At 45.4% G+C, this 24,426-nt stretch overlaps 5 protein-coding genes and 1 non-coding gene across 10 annotated transcripts; 3 read left to right on the top strand and 3 right to left on the bottom strand.

The window, feature by feature from the left end:
- Nucleotides 1–5,732: 5,732 nt before the first annotated feature.
- On the top strand, nucleotides 5,733–9,146 carry LOC125542910 (serine/threonine-protein kinase Aurora-2). Its single transcript, XM_048706134.2, has 9 exons — nucleotides 5,733–5,890; nucleotides 6,446–6,556; nucleotides 7,231–7,377; nucleotides 7,465–7,560; nucleotides 7,656–7,751; nucleotides 7,837–7,933; nucleotides 8,040–8,157; nucleotides 8,570–8,642; nucleotides 8,740–9,146. Exons 1-9 carry the CDS (start codon nucleotides 5,855–5,857, stop codon nucleotides 8,839–8,841), a joined length of 876 nt encoding a protein of 291 aa, XP_048562091.1. The 5' UTR covers nucleotides 5,733–5,854; the 3' UTR covers nucleotides 8,842–9,146.
- A 140-nt stretch (nucleotides 9,147–9,286) lies between these two features.
- LOC125547988 (acetyl-CoA carboxylase 1-like) lies at nucleotides 9,287–15,120 on the bottom strand. Of its 5 annotated transcripts, none has more exons than XR_015618207.1 (9): nucleotides 14,718–15,120; nucleotides 14,591–14,643; nucleotides 14,401–14,503; nucleotides 13,792–13,841; nucleotides 13,630–13,715; nucleotides 12,606–12,881; nucleotides 12,268–12,340; nucleotides 11,593–11,685; nucleotides 9,287–11,452 (listed from the first exon to the last, which is right to left on the bottom strand). XR_015618207.1 is itself a non-coding variant. In XM_087546413.1 (8 exons), exons 5-8 carry the CDS (start codon nucleotides 12,301–12,303, stop codon nucleotides 9,854–9,856), a joined length of 243 nt encoding a protein of 80 aa, XP_087402539.1. In that variant the 5' UTR covers nucleotides 12,304–12,340; nucleotides 12,606–13,715; nucleotides 13,792–14,503; nucleotides 14,591–14,643; nucleotides 14,718–15,120; the 3' UTR covers nucleotides 9,287–9,853. The 5 variants fall into 5 exon arrangements, 1 of the variants encoding a protein (XP_087402539.1); XR_015618208.1 differs by having other exon boundaries at nucleotides 12,606–12,876; XR_015618206.1 differs by having other exon boundaries at nucleotides 9,287–11,007; nucleotides 11,357–11,452; nucleotides 12,606–13,715; nucleotides 13,792–14,503.
- An 821-nt stretch (nucleotides 15,121–15,941) lies between these two features.
- Nucleotides 15,942–16,820, top strand: LOC147978623 (protein MAINTENANCE OF MERISTEMS-like). The gene is made up of 4 exons (XM_087514824.1): nucleotides 15,942–15,998; nucleotides 16,083–16,421; nucleotides 16,471–16,662; nucleotides 16,749–16,820. Exons 1-4 carry the CDS (start codon nucleotides 15,942–15,944, stop codon nucleotides 16,818–16,820), a joined length of 660 nt encoding a protein of 219 aa, XP_087370950.1.
- On the top strand, nucleotides 16,821–17,454 carry LOC147978622 (serine/threonine-protein phosphatase 7 long form homolog). The gene is made up of 3 exons (XM_087514823.1): nucleotides 16,821–17,015; nucleotides 17,126–17,307; nucleotides 17,418–17,454. The coding sequence occupies exons 1-3, from the start codon at nucleotides 16,821–16,823 to the stop codon at nucleotides 17,452–17,454; spliced, it is 414 nt and encodes a 137-aa protein (XP_087370949.1).
- Nucleotides 17,455–21,859: 4,405 nt separating this feature from the next.
- On the bottom strand, nucleotides 21,860–24,166 carry LOC125542908 (small ribosomal subunit protein uS3x). Its single transcript, XM_048706133.2, has 5 exons — nucleotides 24,001–24,166; nucleotides 23,582–23,901; nucleotides 22,557–22,611; nucleotides 22,338–22,469; nucleotides 21,860–22,247 (listed from the first exon to the last, which is right to left on the bottom strand). The coding sequence occupies exons 1-5, from the start codon at nucleotides 24,028–24,030 to the stop codon at nucleotides 22,101–22,103; spliced, it is 684 nt and encodes a 227-aa protein (XP_048562090.1). The 5' UTR covers nucleotides 24,031–24,166; the 3' UTR covers nucleotides 21,860–22,100.
- LOC125549774 (small nucleolar RNA snoR143) lies at nucleotides 23,200–23,370 on the bottom strand. Its single transcript, XR_007301495.2, has one exon. It is a non-coding gene; the product is annotated as a small nucleolar RNA snoR143 (small nucleolar RNA).
- Nucleotides 24,167–24,426: the final 260 nt, after the last annotated feature.

Raw genomic sequence — 24,426 nt, 5'->3', positions numbered from 1 at the left:
CACTAGTAAAGTACACATCAATAACATGTATATCAAATATACCTTTGTTCACTTTGCCATCCGTCAAGTATTTGGGGTAGTTCTGCTTCCAGTGACCATTCCCTTTGTAGTAGAAGCACCCAGTTTCAGGCTTAGGTCTAGCTTTGGGTTTCTTCATGGGAGTGGCAACTTGCTTGCCATTCTTTCTTGAAGTTCATTTTTCTTTTCCTTTGCCCCTTTTCTTGAAACTAGTGGTCTTGTTAACCATCAACATTTTATGCTCTTTCTTGATTTCTACCTTCGCCGATCTTAGCATCACGAAGAGCTCGGGAATCGTTTTCGTCATACCTTGCATATTATAGTTCATCACGAAGCTTTTGTAGCTTGGTGGAAGTGATTGAAGAACTCTGTCAATGACACTATCGTCAGGAAGATTAACTCCCAGTTGAGTCAAGTGGTTGTGGTACCCAGACATTCTGAGTATTATGTTCACTGACAGAACTATTCTCCTCCATTTTGCAGCTGTAGAACTTATTGGAGACTTCATATCTCTCAATCCGGGCATTTGCTTGAAATATTAACTTCAACTCCTGGAACATCTCATATGCTCCATGACGTTCAAAACGTCATTGAAGTACCAGTTCTAAGATGTAAAGCATGGCACACTGAACTATCGAGTAGTCATCAGCTTTGCTTTGCCAGACGTTCATAACGTCCGGAGTTGCTCCTGTAGCGGGTTTTGCACTTAGCGGTGCTTCCAGGACGTAATTCTTCTGTGCAGCAATGAGGATAATCCTCAAGTTATGGACCCAGCCCGTGTAGTTGCTACCATCATCTTTCAACTTAGCTTTCTCTAGGAACGCATTAAAATTCAAAGGAACAGTAGCACGGGCCATTGATCTACAACAACATAGACATGCAAAATACTATCAGGTACTAAGTTCATGATAAATTAAAGTTCAATTTAATCATATTACTTAAGAACTCCCACTTAGATAGATATCTCTCTAGTCATCTAAATGATCACGCGATCCATATCAACTAAACCATGTCCGGTCATCACATGAGATGGAGTAGTTTTCAATGGTGAACATCGCTATGTTGATCATATCTACTATATGATTCATGCTCGACCTTTTGGTCTTAGTGTTCCGAGGCCATATCTGCATATGCTAGGCTCGTCAAGTTTAACCCAAGTATTCTGCGTGTGCAAAAACTGGCTTGTACCTGTTGTATGTGAACATAGAGCTTATCACACCTGACCATCATGTGGTGTCTCGGCACGACGAACTGTAGCAACGGTGCATACTCAGGGAGAACACTTGTACCTTGAAATTTAGTGAGAGATCATCTTATAATGCTACCGCCGTAGTAAGCAAAATAAGATGCATAAAGGATAAACATCACATGCAATCAAAATAAGTGATATGATATGGCCATCATCATCTTGTGCCTTTGATCTCCATCTCCAAAGCACTGTCATGATCACCATCGTCACAAGCTTGACACCTTGATCTCCATCGTAGCATCGTTGTCATCTCGTCAACTATTGCTTCTACGACTATCGCTACTACTTAGTGATAAAGTAAATCAATTACATGGCGATTGCATTTCATACAATAAAGCAACAACCATATGGCTCCTGCCATTTGCCGATAACTTCTACAAAACATGGTCATCTCATACAATAATTTATATATCATCACGTCTTGACCATATCACATCACAACAAGCCCTGCAAAAACAAGTTAGACGTCCTCTACTTTGTTGTTGCAAGTTTTACGTGGCTACTACGGGCTTCTAGCAAGAACCGTTCTTACCTACGCATCATAAGCACAACGGTTTTTCGTCAAGTGTGCTGTTTTAACCTTCAACAAGGACCGGGCGTAGTCAAACTCGATTCAACTAAAGTTGGAGAAACAGATACCCGCTAGCCACCTGTGTGCGAAGCACGTCAGTAGAACCAGTCTCATGAACACGGTCATGTAATGTCGGTCCGGGCCGCTTCATCCAACAATACCACCGAATCAAAGTAAGACGTTGCTGGTAAGCAGTATGACTATTATCGCCCACAACTCATTGTGTTCTACTCGTGCATATAACATCTACGCATAGACCTGGCTCGGATGCCACTGTTGGGGAACACGGTATTTCAAATATTTTACCTACAATCACGCAAGATCTATCTAGGAGATGCATAGCAACGAGCGGGGAGAGTGTGTCCACGTACCCTCGTACACCGAAAGCAGAAGCGTTTAGTAACGCGGTTGATGTAGTCGAACGTCTTCGCGATCCAACCGATACAAGCACCAAATGTACGGCACCTCCGCGTTCAGCACACGTTCAGCTCGATGACGTCCCTCGATCTCTTGATCCAGTTAAGGACGAGGGAGAGTTCCGCTAGCACGACGGCGTGGAGACAGTGATGATGAAGTTACCGGCGCAGGGCTTCGCCTAAGCACTACGACAATATGACCGAGGTGTGTTACTGTGGAGGGGGGCACCAACTTGGTGTGTCTTTGGAGTGCCCCCTCCCATGTATATAAAGGGGGAGGAGAGGTGGCCGGCCAAAAGGGGGGCGCGCCATGGGGGGAGTCCTACTTGGACTCCTGGTCCAAGTAGGATTCGGTCCCCCCCCCCTTTCCTATTCCCACTAGGAGGAGGGAAGGAGGAGGAGAAGAGAAGGAAAGCCCCCCCCCCAACCATAGTCCAATTCGGATTGGGCTTGGGTGCGCCACCACCTGGTGGCCGCCTCCTCTCTCCACTAGGGCCCATGAAAGCCCATTAACTCCCCTGGGGGTTCCGGTATCCCCCGGTACTCCGGAAAATGCCCGAACCTTTCCGAAACCATTCTGGTGTCCAATCATAACCTCCCAATATATGAATCTTTATGTCTCCACCATTTCGAGACTCCTCGTCATGTCCGTGATCTCATCCGGGACTCCAAACAAACTCCGGTTCATCAAATCACATAACTCATAATACAAATCATCATCGAACGTTAAGCGTGCGGGGTTCGAGAACTATGTAGACATGACCGAGACACATCTCCGATCAGTAACCAATAGCGGAACATGGATGCTCATATTGGCTCCTACATATTCTACGAAGATCTTTATCGGTCAAACCGCATAACAACATGTGTTGTTCCCTTTGTCATCGGTATGTTACTTGCCCAAGATTCGATCGTCGGTATCATCATACCTAATTCAATCTCATTGCCAGCAAGTATCTTTACTCGTTCCGTAATACATCATCCCGTGGCTAACTCATTAGACACGTTGCTTGCAAGGCTCATAGTGATGTGTATTACTGAGAGGGCCCAGAGATACCTCTCCGATACACGGAGTGACAAATCCTAATCTCGATCTATGCCAACTCAACAAACATCATTGGAGACACCTGTAGAGCATCTTTATAATCACCCAGTTGCGTTGTGACGTTTGATAGCACACGAGGTGTTCCTCCGGTATTCGGGAGTTGCATAATCTAATAGTCAGAGGAACATGTATAAGTCATGAAGAAAGCAATAGCAATAAAACTAAACGATTAGTATGATAAGCTAACGGATGGGTCTTGTCCATCACATTATTCTCCTAATGATGTGATCCCGTTCATCAAATGACAACACATGTCTATGGTCGGGAAACTTAACCATCTTTGATTAACGAGCTAGTCAAGTAGAGGCATACTAGGGACACTTTGTTTGTCTATGTATTCACACATGTACTAAGTTTCTGGTTAATACAATTCTAGCATGAATAATAAACATTTATCATGATATAAGGGAAATATAAATAACAATTTTATTATTACCTCTAGGGCATATTTGCTTCAATCGTGTGGAATACGAAGCGGCAAGTGATGCCATAGCGAAGCTTCTCATGTCGTCACATCAAATATTTTGCATGTTGCGAGACGCCCTTTTGACTAGTTTGTGAGAGCGGCCTCCTTGGCCTCCGCGCCCCGACCGATGTTACGACCTGTAGCAACTGTATAGCACATCTACGTGAGGAAAGAGACTATCACGCAAGCGGCCACACAAATACTCACCTAGATGGTAACTAATATGTTTTGATTATTATTTTGTTGACGTGAAAAAAGACCTTTGATTATTGGTTTGACAGCAACAAAGACGTTTGATATGAGACTAAAATTTTCTACCACAATACAACATAGTTATCATTAAGGCTCAACGTCTTCCTTTTTTTGAGAAATAGGGATCCCCCCCCCCAACTTTTATTGAAGAGAGGTAAACATCCAACAAGGATCGCTACACAACGCTCAACCACAAACTTGGGAGCAGCTGCGACAAACATAACTCCAGTCAAGAACACACGCTACAAATAACCAGAGCAAACAACACAACAACATGGGAAAACAACATAACAACAAGGGGAAACAACATAAACAACCTAAATCTAGAACGGTTGAAACGCAAAGAAGTCCCTAAGTTGAGTTGTCGCCTTATGCTCAGTAGTCGCCACTTCAAAGAGGTTCAAAACTAAGCTATCCTTACAAGCTCTCCACGACGATGATCAAGGAGCATCGGGCAACGAAGTAGGAGTGCACCCTGAGCATCGACACACAATACCTTTGATTGATGCAGTAGCGACCTCACTCGATCCAGGACGCACTTTAGACTCCGCCAAACCCTTCCCCGAAAACAAAATCATTTTGCATGGTCCATGAGAGGCAGCATTCAAAACATCATTTTTCTTATTTTTCCAATGCTTTGAAAGGTCATCCAAGAGTATGGGACCGAAATGTCCAAAACCTCCTCGATGATCTTCCCCACGTTAGAAGCAACAACACAATCAAAGAATAGATACCCAACATATTCTTCTTTTTTTCATGACAGAACACACAAGTAGGGTCATCCACATGGCGACGCTTAGACAGGTTATCTCGAGTTTTTTTAGGGGGAAATAGTTGTCACTTTATTCAATGTTCATAGCTCCTTCTTGTGCAACCTCCGAGCTAACCCACTCGGGGGGCACATGGAGCCAAGTTTTACAAAGCGATCTAATACAATCTTCCCTAACTAGGACATGTGCGACTTTATTTGCCGATCGTCGCACCCAAGTAACTCTAAACTCCTGAAAAGAACTCAATAAACCTTTTATTTCCTCAACTAGTTGCCCATTAGTTGAGAAATCCCTTTGCACATTCTTGATCTTACCGACAGCTCCATGAGAATCCGATTCAAGGATCACCTTGTGAATTTGAATTCTTGAGCCAGAATAAGAGCTCTCCGGCATGCTAGCAGCTCAACCACCCCATCATCGTGAGAGGATGGAAAAAAATAACACGATCCTGCCAGGAAAGCGCCATGGTTGTCCCTGAGGACAACTCCTCCCCCTCCCTTGCCTTGGTCCTTCGCCAACGCGCCGTCCGCGTTTGCCTTAACCCAACCGTCCTCCGGCTTTTTCCAACAGTCTACCTTCACATTTAAAAACATGGTTATCTCGAGTTAAAATTTTGATGTTAACACATGCAAATTCCGAGGTGTTTTGATTTTCCAAAAGCAATGAGGCCCAGCATCTCAGCCCATCCACGGCCGATTGCCCACGATCGAGCCCGTTTCAGTTTCTCAACTACGGGGCCGAGCCCAAAGCCCATTCTAACCTCTGTCAACGCAATCGAACGGCTCTCGACCGCGCACGTGAGTGGCACGCACGCACTCGGCCAGGCCAGCAGGGCAAAATAATCCGACCGTTGAGGCCTCAGCCGCTGCCTCTGCCTCCGCAAGAGCCTTTAAACCTCCAAAATCCGCGATCCGGATCTTTCCCCAATTCCAAACTCCGCCTCGCCCCGCCCGGCCGCTCCTCCCCCCGCGCCCACCTCCGCTCCTCCGCCCCGCGGCCAGCCAGCCATGGCGATCTCCACCGATTCGCGCGGCGAGGAGAAGGTACGCGTGCTCACCGTCGCCCCTCCCCCGCCCCCCCTTCCCGGATCTCATCCCCGCGTCTCCTGCGCGCGATCTAGGCGCTCCCGGCGGGGGCGCGTAGCGGTAGATTCTTGGGATTCGACGCCGGGCCGGCGCCCGGTTGCTCCTGGGGCGGCTGTGTGCTCGTGCTCTGGCGCCGGATTTAGTTGGCGATTTGTTCACTTCTGCTTCCCCTTGGCGTTTTGGGGGTGGGCTGCTGGTTAGGGTTAGCTAGCTGTAGTGTCCAGGCGTTGAAATGGTCCGGGTCCTATTTTCTTCTTGGTTGGTTCAAGATTATATTTTGGGCCCAGTAAAGCAAACAAACCCATCGATTTTTGGCATATGCTTAGTTTTCCTCTCCATCTGGGCAGCCCTAAATTATCAGCTCTTGTAATGGTTTATTTATACTGCATGGTTAAAAGATGCATCTTGTGGGTAATATGTATATATATTGTTTGGTCAACCTGGACTTCATGAGTATGATACTCTTCCGGTGAAGTGGAGCAATAATGGTGTATTTTTGTCGCCTCTCTGTAGCCTTCGCAGCATTCTCAGGAGGAGAAGCGGTGGGTGTTGTCTGACTTCGATGTTGGGAAGGCACTTGGCAGGGGCAAGTTTGGCCATGTCTACTTGGCCAGAGAAAAGAGGGTAACTACTCTAGCTAATCTCAAATAATCCAGTATCATAATTTGAGTGAAGGAATTTATGTTTCCCCGAGCTGATTTAGATAACAAGTGTAGCTAATGTTTAATAATTAGAGCTCGGATCTATTTGTTCTGCTACTAAATGTAGCATTGAATGACACTGTCATCTACATTGCATATGTTCTGAGTCCAGAAGCTTATTGTATCTACCATCTGTTTTCCCTACTAAATGTCTATGTGTAGTAAGTTATAAGTTTCATGGACACTTTTCATTCATTAGTACAAATTGGTTGTTTGGTGTTATATATACTGAAGGTGGCAGGAGTCTGGAATTGTTAATACTCGAGTAATCAACGAAGTCTTACAGTATTTTCTTTCCATGGAAACAGACTAGTCAGATTGTGTCTTTCAAAGTTCTTTTCAACAGCCAACTGAGTCCAGAAGCTTATTATATCTACCATCTCTTTTCTCTACTTTTGACTTTTGTTTGTAAGTGTCTAGCTACTTTGCAGAAATTTTGATGCCATGCATAGTAAGTTATGAGTTCCATGAATACCTTTCATTCATAGTAGTACAAATGGGTTGTTTGGTGTTATATACACTCAGATGGCAGGAGTGGAATTGTTAATACTCGAGTAATCAACCAAGTCTTACACTAGTTTCTTTCCATGGAAACAGAGTAGTCAGATTGTGGCTTTGAAAGTTCTTTTCAAGAGCCAACTGAAACAATCACAGGTGGAGCATCAGTTACGGCGCGAAGTAGAGATACAGAGTCACCTTAGACACCCCAATATTCTTCGCCTATATGGGTATTTTTATGATCAGGTACAGATTGGCCCAACTATAACACGGAGAATCATTATAGCTTCATTTCACCCTCGTCTGATCATCAGTTCCATATGCGTTTTGCAGACCCGTGTTTACCTAATCTTGGAACATGCCGCAAAAGGAGAGCTGTACAAGGAGTTGCAGAGATGCAAGCATTTTTCTGAAAGACGCTCGGCAACTGTAAGTATATGCTCTGAATGTGTTCGTGGTAAATGTATCATCTACCCACTATTCAAAAGTATTATATCTGAACTTCCCTTGTTTTTTCTTTTCAGTACATTGCATCTTTGGCCCGTGCCCTCATCTATCTTCATGGGAAGCACGTGATACATCGAGATATTAAACCGGAAAACCTTTTAGTTGGAGTACAGGTATTGGCTCTACTTTGCTTCAATTTTTATGATCTGGAATAGTATGCTCTCTGGTGTTTACATAGGTATATGCTTTTCATGACAGGGAGAGCTAAAGATTGCAGACTTTGGCTGGTCTGTTCATACCTTTAACCGAAGAAGGACGATGTGTGGGACGTTAGATTATCTGCCTCCCGAAATGGGTACTTTCCTTTTCATTTACTTAAGTGTCACAACTGATTCGTGGTGAAATAGAATACCACAAATTTTCTAGTATAATTGCCTCTCAAATTGTTGCGATTTGTCCAGTGGAGAAGACAGAGCATGATTACCATGTAGACATATGGAGCTTGGGCATCCTATGTTATGAATTCCTTTATGGGCTCCCACCTTTTGAAGCCAAAGAACACTCTGAGACCTATCGAAGGTAACTCGTGATGAACGAACTGATTTTACTATGACCTTCGCGATTTGCATCTCTTGATTCGACGCTCTTACAAACGTTATTGCCTTGCATATATTTTCTGTCCAAAGTAGTCTTTTGGGCATTTGTACATTTTGCTCTACAAGCATACTCTTGAACTATGGGTGGTGCTTCTACATGAAACACACACAGTTGCATTGATCAGGGCTGGCTAGGCATGCTTTTTTTAGGTTCATGGTTTCGTGTATGCATCAGCAGTGATAGTACCACATTTGCAGCATTGCACCATAAGTTATTTCGATTGAATCACATGTTTAAATCTTCATGATTCATTCAGTCCATGCAACTCTACTTAGCTCCCTTCGCACCCTTATAAGCAACTGCTGTCTCTCAAACTGCCTTGTTCAAAATACAGGATAGTAAAAGTGGACCTGAAGTTCCCGTTGAAACCGTTTGTATCTCCTGCTGCGAAGGACCTCATCTCACAGGTACCTGATTACAACAAGAAATAGCTATAGTTTATGTGACATGTCCTGTGCTGAACGTCTGTCTTACAAATGGCTTGTTTGTTCTGGCTTGTTGCAGATGCTGGTGAAGAACTCGGCTCACCGCCTACCCCTCCACAAGGTTCTGGAGCACCCCTGGATCGTCCAAAACGCCGACCCCTCGGGCGTGTACAGAGGGTAGAGCTTGTCTCGACTGCTCCTGTGCCTCGATCCAGGGCTCCAGGGGTTATTTCATTGTTGTCATATCTGGCTTTCGTTAGCCGTGCCTGTACTACCTACCACCACTGTTGCTCCTGCAGCTGCGTCGATAATGTTCATTGAAGCTTCAGCTTTACTCGATGAAGATTTGGAGCCAACATGTAGCAGCTGTCACAAGTGTGTGTTGTGAATGTTTATGTTGTGTAGGGGGTGTGTGTATCCTACTCTGTGTATCTCTTGTTGGACAACTATTTGGTCTATATATTGGAGGTTCCCGCAGTTTGTATCCGGTGCCTTGTAATTGTTATTATTATCATTCAGGTGATCGGAATGATAGCAAGGGCTCAGATTAAGAAATCTCTTGGGACAGCGAACAATTCAACCTGCTTTACAATGATCCAGCGAAAGAAACTTTTTTCTTATGAAAATCACCACCCTCTGTCTTTACTAGAGGCGGGGGCGCGCCAAGCAGTTCCTCTGTGCTGCCTGGTTGTCAACCGTCCTAGGACTGTTCTTTTGCACTACCAGGTTATCTGCTCATCTTAATCTCTTCCACAAATCATTGCCAAGCCTCCCTTCTTTTCCAGCTGCCAAGCGTAGGTACAACCTTTAATCAATATATAGAAACCAAAGGCTACACGAACGAACATCAAATATATTGATAACTGATATTGCAACGAATGCACAACTGGTAACCGTGTCTAACGAATTCTGCTACGGCTATGTACATGCTTGCCATCGATCAAAACCATAAATTCAGAAGCCTGAACTGGCCTGATGTAAGGACATTGAGGCGGCAAAGAGGTGTATGCCATCGCTGTGCCTGTTCGTCCTTCCGAAGCTGTGCTCCGCTCCGGCGGCCATGTCTCACCCATCTTGCCAAGCCCCGCGGGTCACCTTATTAATCCTGACGGACCCCACCATGTCACTGCTCTCGCCGGACCTCTCCTCCGCCTCCGATGACACCCTGTCATCCAGCTCGGGTTGGCCCTGCTCTAAGTCCTCCCGCTCTCCTGCAGAGGGAAGAAACACGCCCTGTGGTAGATTAAACCGCAAATCAAGAATGACACTAAGCGACTGAATCACATCCACGTACTATCTCAATACCAGCCACATTGTGAATTCCGATTGTATGCCTCAGCTTGAAATACAAGATTGGACATGCACCAAAATAACTCGGTAATAAAATATGCCTACATCAAGAAACAACAGAAATACTCTACGGATTTCACAAGAATGATTTGATTAGTGTTTATCAAAAGTTGCTTGTACAGGGGGTCTCTTCATTTATTTAGACCAAATGTACTACAGAATGTAAGCTGTAAAAGAATACTTCATTAGCTAAAATGGCCTATTTTGGACTTGACCATTGTTGTACTCTGCACACCTTACTGTAGAGTGTAGAGTTATAGTTATTACTTCAAAATCCTGTTTGCAAATCATAATTAGTATTGGATTCATTTCGATCATATTTGGAACGGGGTCTGATCTAAAAAGGAAAGTGAGGACCATCATGTACAGGTAAGAAAGTGAGAATTACCTGCAAAATTAAAATGGTGAATACATTATAGAAAAACCAATAAATGGCAAATGGATTGCACAATAGAGTTACTTTGTATAAACAACTCAATTATCAGCAACTTAATACCAGTGAAACTTACATGGAGCTCAGGTTTAAATTTGACATTTTAACTACAGAGTTTTAGCCTTTCATAACCTGGTAACAACACCAAAAATATATTGAAAAGTAGGGAGGACCAAGAGGTCACATTCAACAGATGTGGCATGGATCAACGAATACTCTTTTTTACTCGATTTGATGCCATTTCAATCAAGAATAAGCAATATTTGCATGAAGGAGCATCAGTATGTGTATCTCAGAATTGTTACGCATCAATTATTGGAAGCCGCAGCAGCAATATAAGGGCTCAACTGAATCAGCTTCTATCGAACGAACGAACAGACCTCAATTGAAACCTCGAGTTTTCCGGCACCGAGCAGAGCAGAGCAGATCTCGGCCGCTCGCCAGAAACCAAGACGAAATCGTGCGCATGCACGAGCGCACCTCGAATCGTAAGCCAAAGGATAAGGAAACCCCCGATCAGATCGAAACCGAATGGACGGGTCCTGCCGTTCGGCGGCGCGCTAGCTTAGGGAGAGAGAGGCCGACGTCCCGACACATAAATGGAATCAGTACAGGAAGAAAAAGTTTGTTCTTGAATTCGAAATGCAACATCCAACTATTTAGTACAGTATAAGTATAACTGGCAGAAATAAATGATTCCATTGGAGAAAATCCTAAGACTTAAATTTTGTATAGCTCATGCAACATGTTGCACTTTGCTAAACAGTATGTATTATTGCTACATCGTCCAATGAGGTTGTAATTCCCTGAAGCTGTAGAACATCTACCAATACTCACTACACAAATGTTTGGCTCAGACTAATTTCAACAAAACTGATATTGAAGAACACAATGTTTCAGGAGAATAACTAACCTTTTGGTGCCTTCTTTGAACACTACAGTCTCGACTGTGCAGTGCTGCCACATTGTCATGCTTGTTACAGAGCAAATGAACCTCTAGATGTTGGCTCTACAATGAAAGAACAGAAAAGCAAGATTGTAGATAAATAAACTCTATCAGTATAGAAGAAGCACTCGCTGAATATTGAACATGAGTAACACAAAGATACAACAGAAAATAATTACTGTTATCAGTGTATCATGTATCACCTGAGATGCCACCTTCATAATAAATATAGGCGATCCAGGAACTTCTCCTTGCACTTGCTTAAACAAGGCTCTGACCTTATCATCGTTGTGTACCTGTAAAACCATTTGGATGAGATTAAAATCATCTTTGGTTAATATACAATATTTGCAGAAAACTTGAGTTCATTTTGTATGGACAGTGGACATTTCCATGCAACTGTTTGGAAGTAGAGCATTCCATATAACTATGGTAGAGTTGAATTAAAAAGATTAAAAGAATATCAACCTCCCTTATTCCTTTACAACCCCCACCCCATGATAAATTTATGCCCAAAAACAAGCATGTCATCGTTCTGTTCTTAGTCTCAACTACGTACAGATTATTATACAACATTTCCACTGCCCTGAACATTAGTACAAGAGCCCGAAATACAAATAAAGGACCTACATGTCCCTACAATTAAAACAAAATTACAAACTTGCACCTAGCAGACATATATCATACTTATCCATACACAGTCTACAACTTATCTAGTAGACCCGCAAGGGCAAAAGGGAGCACGGGGACACTAATGGCGAGACTGCCGGGGTGACGGACAGTTGGTACAACTAAAGTCCGATTGTGATAACGAACATCAAGTTCAGAGTTTATATCACCTAGATTGCATACAAAATAGAGAGCACATGCTGACTCACTGTATTCTCTTGTGCGCAGGGCCACACGCATGACATCTGCAAATAATGACATCTACGCCTTTGTCTTCTGCAGCTGCATGAAAATATATAAGAAACAGATATATGATTAATACAAAAGATTAAGGATCACTGTAACAATTCAAAATTTGGGGAAGAAAGACAACTCTGAAATTTTGGCAGATAATTACCACATAGAGATCTACCTACTTTAGGCATAAGAAACAGAAAGATGTTTAATAGGAAAGACCTAAGGATTGCAGGTAACAATTCAAGTTCTGATCGTGTTTCCAAAAATTGGAAAGAAAAACAGCCAGACTAAAACTTTGGAAGATAATTACCACGTTCGCAGTATGCCCCCTTAAGATCATAACGACCTTCCAATTTCCTATATCTGCCGGCTCTCCAGTTCCAAACTCAGATGTACTGGAACCAGCTTTCCTTTCATGAATTAGGATAGCTTGATCGTCCGATCCCGAAGCAAGATAGCGTCCATTCTTGGCCCATCTCACACAGTTTACTGACCCAAAATGGTCACACATTGTAGCCAGCAATCTTTGGTTGGAATCAACATATTGGCTATCTTTGCTCACAGATTTCATGTTCTATATGCTAACCTTTTTAAAGAAGGCAAAACAGATGGAGATTAACAAAGGGCATGTTATTTAACAGATCGGTTAAAATATATAAAAAGAATGGACAAGACGTGATGCAAAATTATTCTAGTATGACACTGCAACAAGTTAACAACACTCACACTGCAGAATACAACCAATACACCAGCATTGTCAAATCTACCGATAAATTTGCCTAATAGTCGGCTATTTCAGTAAATAAATCATGAATCATTAGTAAGAAAAACATGAATCACTAGTAAGCTTTTATTAATTATTATCTCCCATTAGTAAGAAAAACTACTCAATTACAATCATAAGAAGGTAGGCTTGAGCCTGACATTTTTTCGAGCTTGAAAGAAGAGTGCCACCGATTAACAAGTTCCTGATAGTACGACAAAAATAACCTCAGTGATCTTGAACACTAACACATACATGGGCGGATCTAGATGAAATTGTGAAGGATCCCTCCCTACCCTTGTTGGATTGATTGATTTGGCAATACAGAGAACTGATTGTGCGCTGGATGAATACAATCCAGCTGCTGTTACCTCAGTGGGACGGGGTGCAGACAACAGAAGTGCCCGGGCAAACATCATTATAATAACTGTTCATGGAAGCAGTCGTAGTGTACATTGTACACTGAAGCAATTGTTTCTTTCAGCTTGAAACAGAGAGACCAACAAAACAAAGGAAGGATGAAGTATCAAGCACGCATTTGCCTTGTCAAAAATCGGATACTCGGACTTACAAGCGCAAATATTCCTCATTAGTGCCAGCTGGTACCTACCCACCAAACTGGTTGCATGGGAAATCAAAGATCTCAATTCTCAAAACCTGTAGTCACATCAAATTGTTAGCATAATCTATCATAACTGAAAATCAAGGACTAATTATATAAAATAAATCATACCCAGGTCCTTGTACTTCTCGTACAATTGAGCCAGCTCCGTGTATTTGGAACTGGTGAAGACACAACAGCAGTTACATGCAACAATTATCTTTGTTAATTTAACAAAATGGTCACCGATCCTTTCAGTACTCAGACACGTGGAAAATTAGATGAAACTGGAACACCAATCAATGTCAAGACACTTAAATGCACAAAAGGTCTGGTTATCCAACTCCAAACCAACTTGATCCAAGTAATTTTCTCCATGCATAAACAATTTTGATGCGAATCACAAATGATGATCCTAATGAACCACAAACCACTGAGACGATCGGGGGTATTTAGCAGAACAATATTTTAAACTTTGAGTTGTGATGATATACAGATTTACACAATCTTGCAGATGGCAATTCGAATTTGATTGTTCAATTTGAATACAAGGTTGGAGCATGGTACCATTAGCAGTGCATATTTAATGTAAAAAGGGCAGGCTAACGTTTGCTACAAACTGAACACATCACAAGCTAATTCTGAAGCATACAACAAACAGCAAATGTGTGCAAAAAGAAGCACGGATACATTTATATCCTGAATTGACAACAGTTTAGTGGGATTATTTCTTGATGTTACCTCTCTCCTTCCATTTTGCAATGCAATCAGGTGCAGACCAATCAACTGGATGGTGAAACTTGCATCTTTCAATAAACTTACAAAACCCTGTCTTCATATAGAACTGCATTAACCAAGCAAAATGAGAAAAAACAGTGGAACTTGTAGGGACATGCTGCAGCAATTGGTACAGAGATAGTTATCTACATACATCATAAATAATTTCTCCAGGCCTCGGGGATAGGTCATTGGCTCAGGTTCAATCTGTATTTTACAAGAGAGCATATGTCAGTTTGTGTATTTCACAGTACAAACTTAAACTCCTATTTTACCCTTACCAGCACATGTGCCATGTGAAAATCAAAGCTCAACTGGATTTAGCATCTCGACAGGGACAACAAATGCAGGGGTAGGAAGAACAGATTGATCCCTCCGGCCGATGGCGACTCGATTGGTCGATGGGATGTGGAGCAAGCCATTGACGGTGGTGGCGATCAAGGGCACCGTGCCTGTGCCCATGGGGCAATGATAGGCTGCTCCGACTGCTACAGGAGGCAAAATTTCATGTTTTGACCCTTTTGACAAACAATTTCAGGATCTGACCCTGGTTTGAAATTTTTTCGGGATTTGACCCTTTTTCTTACCGTCAGGGACTCTGGCGGTAGGGCTGCCAGGGGCCCTGGCGGTAGGCTGTCTAGCCCTACCGCCAGAGACCCTGGCGGTAGGGTCCGGGGCAGTTATTTTCGCCGAACCCCCCCCCCCCCCCCCCCGCCCCTGCCCATCTCCCCACCCCTCCCCCTCCCCCCGTCGGCAGTTCTTATTTTTCTCCCCCAAGTCGCCCCTCTCTCCCTCTCTCATCTCCACTCCCCCCTCGGATCTTCACCGTTTGTTGATCGTTTTTGCGGATCGAGATGGCCCCGAAGAGAGAAATGTAAGCTCCTCCAATCCCTCCAATTAGTTTTTGCAAACTTGCTTCCGATTCGATGCATTATTTGCTTGAAATCCCTCATATTTTTGAACTTAGATTGGACTTTTTTCACCTAAGATTGATTGTAGTTGTAGTTCTTAGTTCTTTAGTAACTAGTGGTATTGGATATGAACTCTAATCAACAGTTCATATGTTAGTGTGAAGATGAACCCTAGTTCATAATTTTTTTGTTAAAAAAATTATGATGTAATGTTGATATGAGGATGAACCCTAGTTTGATGATGCATGTTGATATGATGATATGATCTAGTGTGAAGATGAACCCTAGTTTGATGATGCATGTTGATATGATGATATGAAGATGTTGTTTGGAAAATTTTATTTAAAAATATGATGATATGATATATGTTGGAGGATTTTTTTTTGATATGATGCATGTCGATATGATTTGATCCATCATGTGTAGTAGTTGTTGTTGGAGGAATATGCTTAAAATTTTATTTTGATATGATGCATGTTGATATGATTTGAGTTCATTTTTTGTTTATGTATGCTTTATGCTTATGGTGGTTTTGTTTATGAAATTTTATTAAGGCGGCCACCTCTTGCAGACAACATCGGCCCACGGTACTCCATGCTGGACTGGGCATTCGACAAGGGTCATCGTGCCCGGTTCATAGAGAACGGAGAGGCAAGTGATATGAATGAAATTTTGATGAAAGTTTTCGGATTGATGAAAATAATTTCCTAAATTTTGGCGTTCACTTTTTGACAGATGCTCCAGCCACTGCGCATGAGGGGTCATGGGGTTCATGGGCATATGGACTACGACGAGCGCTACGCGCTGTTCTTCAAGAGAGCCCGTCTGTTGGGTTTTGTGTTACAGTTCAAGCGTCAGCCGCCGATGCTTGTCCACGCAGCTCTGACGGCGTTGATTGACCGGTGGCGACCGGAGACCCATTCTTTCCATCTACCATGCGGGGAGATGACGGTGACCCTCGAGGATTGGTCGATGATTACTGCCATGCCGATCGAGGGTCATGCACTCACCGGGCGAGTGGAGAGGACCAATTGGCAGCAGAGGGTTGCAGCCCTCATCGGCGACTGCCCTGCTGTCAAGGATAACCGGTGTGCCGTTGACCTGGCTCTCGGAGCACCGGCAGAAATGCCCCGAAGGCGCCGACGAGATGACCGTGGAGTGGTACGCGAGGGCCTACCTGTGGTATCTTCTCACGGAGGGCGTGTTTCCAGACAGCTCCGGGAACTCTGTCAACTGGTCGTATCTCTTCTTCCTAGCGGACTGGGAGGTAGGGTACAGTTGGGGGACCGCATCTCTCGCCTACCTATACCGTTCGGTAAGAGAGGGTCTAATTGCCTACCTACCTACGAAAGTGTGTCCATGACATTTTCTTATATCTGATCCTCATTTGATGTTTTGCAGCTTGACGACGCAACGCAGAGGACGGGAGACAAGTCCAATATGGGTGGCTTTGTCTGGGCCTTCTCCATTTAGATGTGGGAGCGGCTGCCGGTGGGGCGTCCGGAGAAGTTGCCAAGACGCCCGTGGGGTGCCTATAGTGAAGACGGCGACGAGACTCGACACCCCACCGTAGCTTACAAGTGGGACGTTGTCAAACTCTACACGGGCCTAAACAAGACTTCGTACAAGACCTACACCAACGAGTTGGACGCTTTGACGCATACGCAGGTATATGAACTCGCTCAACACCTTTCTCTTTGATTCCACTTTTGACCGAGAGCGGGAACTTACCTATGTATATGTAACAGGTAAACTGGTGGCCGTATCATGACCGACAGTGGGGCTTTGATCTGAACGTGATGTGCGACGCGGACCGTGGTCTCTGGCGGTGCATCGTGCCCATCATCTGTGTGTACGCCGTCAAGTGGCACTTGCCACACCGCATGGCCACGCAGTTTGGGATTTATCAGCATACCCCACCGGGCCAGCCCACCGATACCGGCGGCCACGCGCTCCACCTGTGAGCGCTTTGTTCTCCGTGCCCATGATTTCATTACGCTTATCATGTTTCTTGTTGCTTATGATGATCTCATTGCGCTTATGATGATTCTTGTTGCTTATGCCTTGCAGGATGAGCCGGCAGAAGAATCAGTCGATCACAGACTAGGGAGAGGAGCATAAAACTCATGTGACGAAGTGGAACCGACAGAGGTTCCATAAAGACGTGGAGAGGAAAGTGACTGACTGGGATGCTTACCTGATCCGACACATGAGGTGGTACGATGATGGCCAGAAGCACCGTCTTCGTCTCAGGCCTTGGTGGACGGCGGAAGACATCGCGGAGCTGGAGAGGGATGACCCCGAGGAAGAGGCCTACCAGACCGGCATCAGAGACATGCACAGTGGATTTAGGGAGTTTGCACCCCTCATCAACAGAGTGGTAAGTTTGAACCGACGGTTGTATTTAAATTAGTTTATTCGTCATCGTGACTGACTTATGTCGTTGCAGTCTGGTGAGCTGAACAGATGCATCTTTGAAGCCTCAGATGCACTAGGTGATCTCCCCGGGTGAAAGGATCGATATGGTTGACTAGAGGGGGGTGAATAGGCAACTATCAATTTTTAGCTTTTCTTTACCAAATTAAACTTTGCATCAAAGTAGGTTGTCTAGATGTGCAACTAGGTGAGCAACCTATATGATGCAATATCAACAAGCATACAAGCAAGCAAGGGTAGAAACACTAAAGAGCTTGCACAAGTAAAGGTAAGAGATAACCAAGAGTGGATCCGGTGGAGACGAGGATGTGTTACCGAAGTTCCTTCCTTTTGAGGGGAAGTACGTCTCCATTGGAGCGGTGTGGAGGCACAATGCTCCCCAAGAAGCCACTAGGGCCACCGTATTCTCCTCACGCCCTCACACAATGCGAGATGCCGTGATTCCACTATTGGTGCCCTTGAAGGCGGCGACCGAACCTTTACAAACAAGGTTGGGGCAATCTCCACAACTTAATCGGAGGTTCCCAACAAGACCACGAAGCTTCACCACAATGGAATATAGCTCCGAGGTGACCTCAACCGTCTAGGGTGCTCAAACACCCAAGAGTAACAAGATCCGCTAGGGATGAGTGGGGGAATCGAAAATCCCTTGGTGGAAGTGTAGATCGGAGCCTTCTCAACCACTCCCGAGCAAATCAACAAGTTTCATTAGCTAGGGAGATAGATCGGGCAAAATGAAGCTTGGAGTATTTAATGGAGCTTGAGCAATAAATGGAGCTTTGGGGGAGGAAGAGGTAAGTGAGAAGGAGGAAGGGGACTCCCTTTTATAGTGGGGGCAACAATCCCGTTGCCCCCCCACCAACCAGCCCCGCACAGGGTGGTACTACCGCTGAGAGGGGGCGGTACTACCGCCAGGCGACGGTACTGCCGCGCCACCCTGCGGTACTGCCGCGCTGAGGAGACTTAGTAGGGAATGGACCCCAATAGCGGTACTACCGCGGTGGTAGGGCGGTACTACCGCTCCTGGAACGGTACTACCGCCACTACAACCGTGACTAGTGCCGCAAAACCCGACACGAGAAAAAGACCTCTCGAATCGAGGCGGTAGGAGCCAGACTACCCAGCGGTACTACGGCAGTGGGGTCAAGGGCGGTAGTACCGCTGTGGAGCGGTACTGCCGCTTGTGACCCTTCGGCCGTAGTACCGCAGGCAGTGCGGTACTACCGCTGGGGCGCGCGAGAGAGAGAGAGAGAGAAGGGATCTCTCAAAAATGCTGAGGACATGGCGGATGTGCCAGGCCCCCAGCGGTACTACTGCTGTGGAGCCACAGCGGTACTACCGCTGCGAAGCGGTACTGCCGCTTGTGGCTTCTCAGCGGTACTATCGCTGGGTGCGCGGTACTGCCGCTTAGACCCAGACAGAACAAGGAAGAGAGGAGAGATCTCTTCAATGGACAGGAAAAGCTCGGAGGGTGAGAAGCTGATGTGTACGTGATGATTCCACCCATGCAAAACCCCAGCGGACCCCCTCTTGATAGTACGGTGCCCTCTACGCAACTAGTCCATCGAGAAAGAAACGAAAGAGCTACACCGTCTTGAAATACACTCCGAGGGGAAGAAAGCGTCTCGTGCCAGGGGAGAATCTGTGAATTATTCAAAGCACAAGATTAGTCCGCAAACATGTTGTCATCAATCACCAAAACTACCTTGAGAGAGATATGCCGTAACACCGGGAGCATAGAATGTGAGAACAAAGTGAGGGGGACGATGAAGGTACAATTTCAGCCTCCTCGGAACAGATGCATCTTGTTCACTTGCAATCAGTCGATCTGATACTTATTATGCCCTTGTTTCATTGTGAGTGCAGAAGTTAATGAAGCGTTGTCGCAAGCTGGTAAGGCTGCTTGGGTGTGCTGGAGCTGGGTCAGTTGAAGCTTATTAGCCTGTAGCCACACAGGGTCTCATCGGCTCATCGAGCCATGCTCCCTCGTCGTCTAGGTTAGTTGGGGAGGAGGAGGAGGCCACACATGAAGAAGGGGAGGAGGAGGAGAGCAACGGGGAGGAGGAGTACGATGAAGATTATGGACCTCCACCAACTCAAACATCTCAAGCATCTCAGCTGCCGAAGAGGAATCCGAAGAAGAAGGATTTGCTGAGTCCGGACCCTTTCCAGAGACCGGTTCCTCACCGGCCCAAGAAGAAGACCGAAGAGACTCGTTCAAAGAGTAACGAGGACCGTACCTCCAAGAGGGGAAGGAGCAACTGGTTATGCTCTTCGATACTTGGCTCTTTTAGTTCGGTTGAACTTCGTTTGGTTGAACTTGTCTAGTGGTTGTGAAACTACGTGGAACTATGTGTTTTCTATTTGTGGATCTATGTGTTTGAAATGTTCTATGCACTTCAAGTTATCTTAATATGGATCTCTGTGATGCCCAAGTTTAATTGTTTAAAATCTATAATATTGCTGTCATATTTGTGAAACTTGTTGTGATATTGCTGTCATATTGAATTTGAGAACAAGTAACCAAATGAACTTGAAAAAACAAAACAGAGGACCCTACCGCCATGCACCCTGGCGGTAGGGTGAGACAACCTACCGCCAGCCCCCATGACGATAGGGTCAACCTACCGTCGGGGCCCTTTCATATTTCGTTACAGAAGCTATATACGGCAAAACACAAGACTCTACCGCCAGGGGTCCTGGCGGTAGGGTCAGACAACCTACCGCCAGGGCCCTTGCATCTTTCGTTACAGAATGTCTGCACAGCAAAACCCTGCCACACCTTACCGCTAGAGGCACTGGCGGTAAGGTTAGACAGCCTACCGCCAGGGACCCTGTCGGTAAGGTACTTATCCACATCAGCACGCGGTGACGGCCGCCGTCCCCTCCGTCACACCCTACCGCCAGAGGCTCTGGCGGTAGCAAAAGGGTCAAATCCCGAAAATATTTCAAACCAGGGTCAGATCCTGAAATTGTTTGTCAAAAGGGTCAAAACACGAAATTTAGCCGCTACAGGAGCCAGCGAATGGTGTCGCCGCCCATCTCCTCACGTCACACCCACTTCCTGTTTGTGACGTGTCCCACATCTTCGCAGCACCACGCCTCCCACTCGCCCGTGCTCCTACCCAATCTCGCCTCTGCCGAAGAGTGACATCAACGACCGGCCTGCGGAGGCGGTGGTCGCAACATGGTGAGGAAGCAGGCATAAGGCAGCTCCGCGGATCGATCTGCCGTCTCCCGCGTTGAGCACTCCTGCCATGACCATCCTCTCTGCCAGCCACCTCCACAGATCCGGATTGAGAAAAGAAAGGGGTAGGAGCGGCAGAGAAGGGGCAAGGAGTGAGGGAAGGGGAGGGAAGGAGGCGACGTGCCTGGGTTGGGAGGAGGACAACTGGATGTTGAGTTTGCTTCCTTCTCCGATGGCCGGCGTCGGAGGACCTGGGATGTGCCGACAAGGCGAGGCCGTGGCAGCGGCAAACGAGAGAGAAATTTTTGGGAGGGGAGGAGAGGTTGCGTGCGTCAGAAGGGGTGGGGGCATGGGGACGAAGCAAACAACGCGGTGGGGCCGCAAAAGACAAACGTAGCACAGTATTTCTTTTCCTCTCGCTGGCACGATAAAAACGATGAGGGGGAACGCGCGAGGGTGCGCCCTTTGCGAAACTGTTAACGAGTTTAATTGACTTCGCAAGTACTAACATTTGCATCTCTAAAGCAAACCATCTTTGGAGACAATTCAACCCTTTTATCAAAGTTTGCCACAAAATAAATTCATAATGTTTTGAATTTGTTTTCATTTCCTTTTTTGGATTTTACTTTCAAGGACTCGCATAGCTGCAACTCCAAAAGATGCTCAATTCAATGACCAACAAAAGCAACCTTGCTTCAAACAAAACTGAATTTCCGATACTACCTTTCTACACCTGAGCTCATATGCTCCTGGTGTGAACAACAAAATAGATAGATGAGAAAATTATTATTTTAAAAAATTCTGAAAAAACAAATTATGATTGTAAAAAGGTGGATACGGAATGAACGCATAAGACATAACAAACAGTAAAAAGGTGGCACAAACGAAGAGCAACAAACTAGCTGGGCAGAATCAATCCAAACAACGGTTTCTGGCATACATAAGTAACTTGTCTCGGCAAAACTTAGTTTAAACGAAATTAACATAGAAGCATTACACAGAAACTTTTGTCCATTAAAAGGTAAGGTAGGTAACCAAGCGTTGCATAGCCCTCGCTTATCACAGGGATAGAAAACTAGCTAGGACCAAAATGATGTGCCGTTTCATGGTCTGCTTGCTCTATTGGGACTTTAGACCTCGACCAAAGCCGGTGGGCGCAGCTCGTCCTCCTCCTTCGGGGGGTGGATGGTGACAAGGTCAGGCAGCGGGGTGGTAGGGCCAAGCTTGCCCTTGGGGTCCCAGTCAAGCATAATCTTCACCTTGATACCAAGAACGCCCTACAAAACCAAGCCAATGTTGAATCATATGTAGTTCCATGAGCAACAAACTGGAAAAACAAGGTTAAGTAAGCAGCACAGCAAACAAACCTGTCTGAGAAGAACGTGCCTAACTGCAGCATCAATGTACTCGTTAACGGGCTGACCAGATGAGATCATGTACCCGTCCTTGAACTTCATCGACTTGGCTCTCTGGGCCCTGAGCTTGCCGCTCACAATGACCTAGTACAAAATCAAGAGAGCAGTCAGCAACTAAACACAGGAAGTGCAAGATAAGAATGTCAGATCACATGTGCAGAGGAAATTTACCTCACAACCCTTAGCACCACTCTCCATAACAAAGCGAAGAACACCATAGCATGCCCTGCAATAAAATCAACAATTCCATTGAAACTACAAGCAGAAATATAACATCAACAGAAAGCATAAGGTTGAAACAAAACAAGAAATCATTAAGAGAAATAGATTCCAGATATATTTATTAGTAGACAAACAACATATCTCAATGGTCGTCTGGCCACTACTGCTACAGAAGCAGGAATGTGTGAACCATTCTCACAATCATCATAGTAAGAGAGCAGAAATGAACAGATTATATATGCAGTAATTTAAAGTGAACAGCACCATACAGTTAACATAGATTCAAATCGACGACTACATTTTGCCATAAAATGCACGGCTGTTCTGGAAAAGACAGATATTACAGCAAATATGTCAAGATTGCACAGAAGCATCAGTATTCAGTAGACAAACAGCAGGTTGGCCATTCATCTGTGGATCTATATCAACAGCCGCTGGTGACCAAGGAGCAGCTTCTCCTTTTTGCACCAGTGATATATCCTACTAGCACGGCTACAACACAAAGGAGAAGGTGCAACATAACCACTGCATTCTGGATATTTGTGTAATGCTGACTAATCTAAGACAATAAATTACAGGAAATTATTCATAGAAATATGAGATAGAACTAGTAGACAAGCAGCAAATCAGCCATTCATCTGTGGATCTATCTCTACGGTTGTCTGGCCGCTGCTGCTTCAAAGAACAGCTTTTACTTTTTGCACTAATGCAAATGCCCCACAAACACGATCAGAAAGCAGGGCAGAGTAAAGCAGAGGTGCAACAATAATCACTTCCTTACTAAGTGTGCATACAAACATGAAGCTAACCACAAACTTCAAGGACTACAACATACACTGAAACATCAAATAGTATTTGATGTAGATCTCATAGCATCTAAACAAATGATAAGTGTATCACAACAGCTCTGACCATTTACTAGCATCTACAAATCGCATATATGAAAAACATTTAAGAATTGGTCGTTATCATACCTGCGGACGGCAAGGCCACCGAGGAGCTTGTAGCGGAGTGACTCGGCCTGGGCGATGGCGCAGAGGCCACGGTTGACGACCTTCTCGGCGTAAAGCTCAACGCCGTTCTCCGGGAAGTTGAAGCGCTTCTGGACGACGGAGGTGAGCTCCCTGATCCTGCGGCCCTTCTCACCAAGCACGTTCTGCGTCCGCGTGGCCCTGATGATGATCTCCGTGCGCATCGGCGTCACGCGTACCTCCACGCCGGAGTAGCCGTCCTCGGCAAGCTCCCGGGTCAGCATCTCGTTCAGCTCGGCGTAGAAAACGCCATCGCTCACAAACTAAGGAAGCGCAAACGGGAAATCGTTAGATCGGTTGATGCACCACCGATAGATCGTGCTGGGGACGGCGGAATACGCTGGGTCTAGGTGGTTCCTTACCTTCTTCTTCTTGCTGATCTGGGTCGCCATGGTTGCGGCGGTGGAGGAAGAGCTCGCTGCGTCGGCGGCGAGCTTTGAGGCGACGGCTAGGGTTTTGTGGGCAGAGGAAGAGAAGAGGGGCGGCGGCGGGAGAGGGGGAGGGAAGCGAGAGGGTGGAATTTATAGCTGGTGCGAGAAGGGTAGGGTTTGGGTGGGTGCGCATTGCGGACTGGGGGATGATGCGAACTGAGACGTGGGCTTGCTGAGGCCCACTTGTAAGTGCAAGGCCCATGGGCTCGGCGGGAGCGCGAGACTGGGCCGACCTAGCTCGCGGGAGGCCACATGCACATTTTTTTCTTCTTCCCCTAAAAAAACATTTTCTTCTTCTGTTTTTTCACTTTTTTGTTTTCCTTTTATGTTAGGAACAGCGAGGTGGATCGATCTATT

The sequence above is a fragment of the Triticum urartu genome, chromosome 3A, assembly GCF_056163025.1.
Source record: "Triticum urartu cultivar PI428250 chromosome 3A, HENAU_Tu73, whole genome shotgun sequence".
NCBI classification, from domain to species: Eukaryota; Viridiplantae; Streptophyta; class Magnoliopsida; order Poales; family Poaceae; genus Triticum; species Triticum urartu.
The sequence above is the reverse complement of the archived record's forward strand: the minus strand, read 5'-3'. Positions and strand labels throughout refer to the sequence as shown.

Excerpts from the sequence above, each read along its gene's own strand:
- LOC125542908 (XM_048706133.2), bottom strand. The coding sequence starts at position 24,030 with ATGGCGACCCAGATCAGCAAGAAGAAGAAG. Across the intron at positions 23,902-24,000 it reads AGATCAGCAAGAAGAAGAAG|TTTGTGAGCGATGGCGTTTT; the intron begins GTAAGGAACCAC and ends GCGCTTCCTTAG. Across the intron at positions 22,248-22,337 it reads GGCACGTTCTTCTCAGACAG|GGCGTTCTTGGTATCAAGGT; the intron begins GTTTGTTTGCTG and ends TTGGTTTTGTAG.
- LOC125542910 (XM_048706134.2), top strand. The coding sequence starts at position 5,855 with ATGGCGATCTCCACCGATTCGCGCGGCGAGGAGAAG. Across the intron at positions 6,557-7,230 it reads ACTTGGCCAGAGAAAAGAGG|AGTAGTCAGATTGTGGCTTT; the intron begins GTAACTACTCTA and ends CCATGGAAACAG. Across the intron at positions 7,561-7,655 it reads CTGAAAGACGCTCGGCAACT|TACATTGCATCTTTGGCCCG; the intron begins GTAAGTATATGC and ends TTTTCTTTTCAG.
- LOC147978623 (XM_087514824.1), top strand. The coding sequence starts at position 15,942 with ATGCTGGACTGGGCATTCGACAAGGGTCATCGTGCCCGGTTCATAGAG. Across the intron at positions 15,999-16,082 it reads GGTTCATAGAGAACGGAGAG|ATGCTCCAGCCACTGCGCAT; the intron begins GCAAGTGATATG and ends ACTTTTTGACAG. Across the intron at positions 16,663-16,748 it reads TCGCCTACCTATACCGTTCG|CTTGACGACGCAACGCAGAG; the intron begins GTAAGAGAGGGT and ends GATGTTTTGCAG.
- LOC147978622 (XM_087514823.1), top strand. The coding sequence starts at position 16,821 with ATGTGGGAGCGGCTGCCGGTGGGGCGTCCGGAGAAGTTGCCAAGACGC. Across the intron at positions 17,016-17,125 it reads ACGCTTTGACGCATACGCAG|TGGGGCTTTGATCTGAACGT; the intron begins GTATATGAACTC and ends CATGACCGACAG. Across the intron at positions 17,308-17,417 it reads GGCGGCCACGCGCTCCACCT|GATGAGCCGGCAGAAGAATC; the intron begins GTGAGCGCTTTG and ends TATGCCTTGCAG.
- LOC125547988 (XM_087546413.1), bottom strand. The coding sequence starts at position 12,303 with ATGTCATGCGTGTGGCCCTGCGCACAAGAGAATACA. Across the intron at positions 11,686-12,267 it reads CCTGCGCACAAGAGAATACA|GTACACAACGATGATAAGGT; the intron begins GTGAGTCAGCAT and ends ATGGTTTTACAG. Across the intron at positions 11,453-11,592 it reads TTATGAAGGTGGCATCTCAG|AGCCAACATCTAGAGGTTCA; the intron begins GTGATACATGAT and ends CTTTCATTGTAG.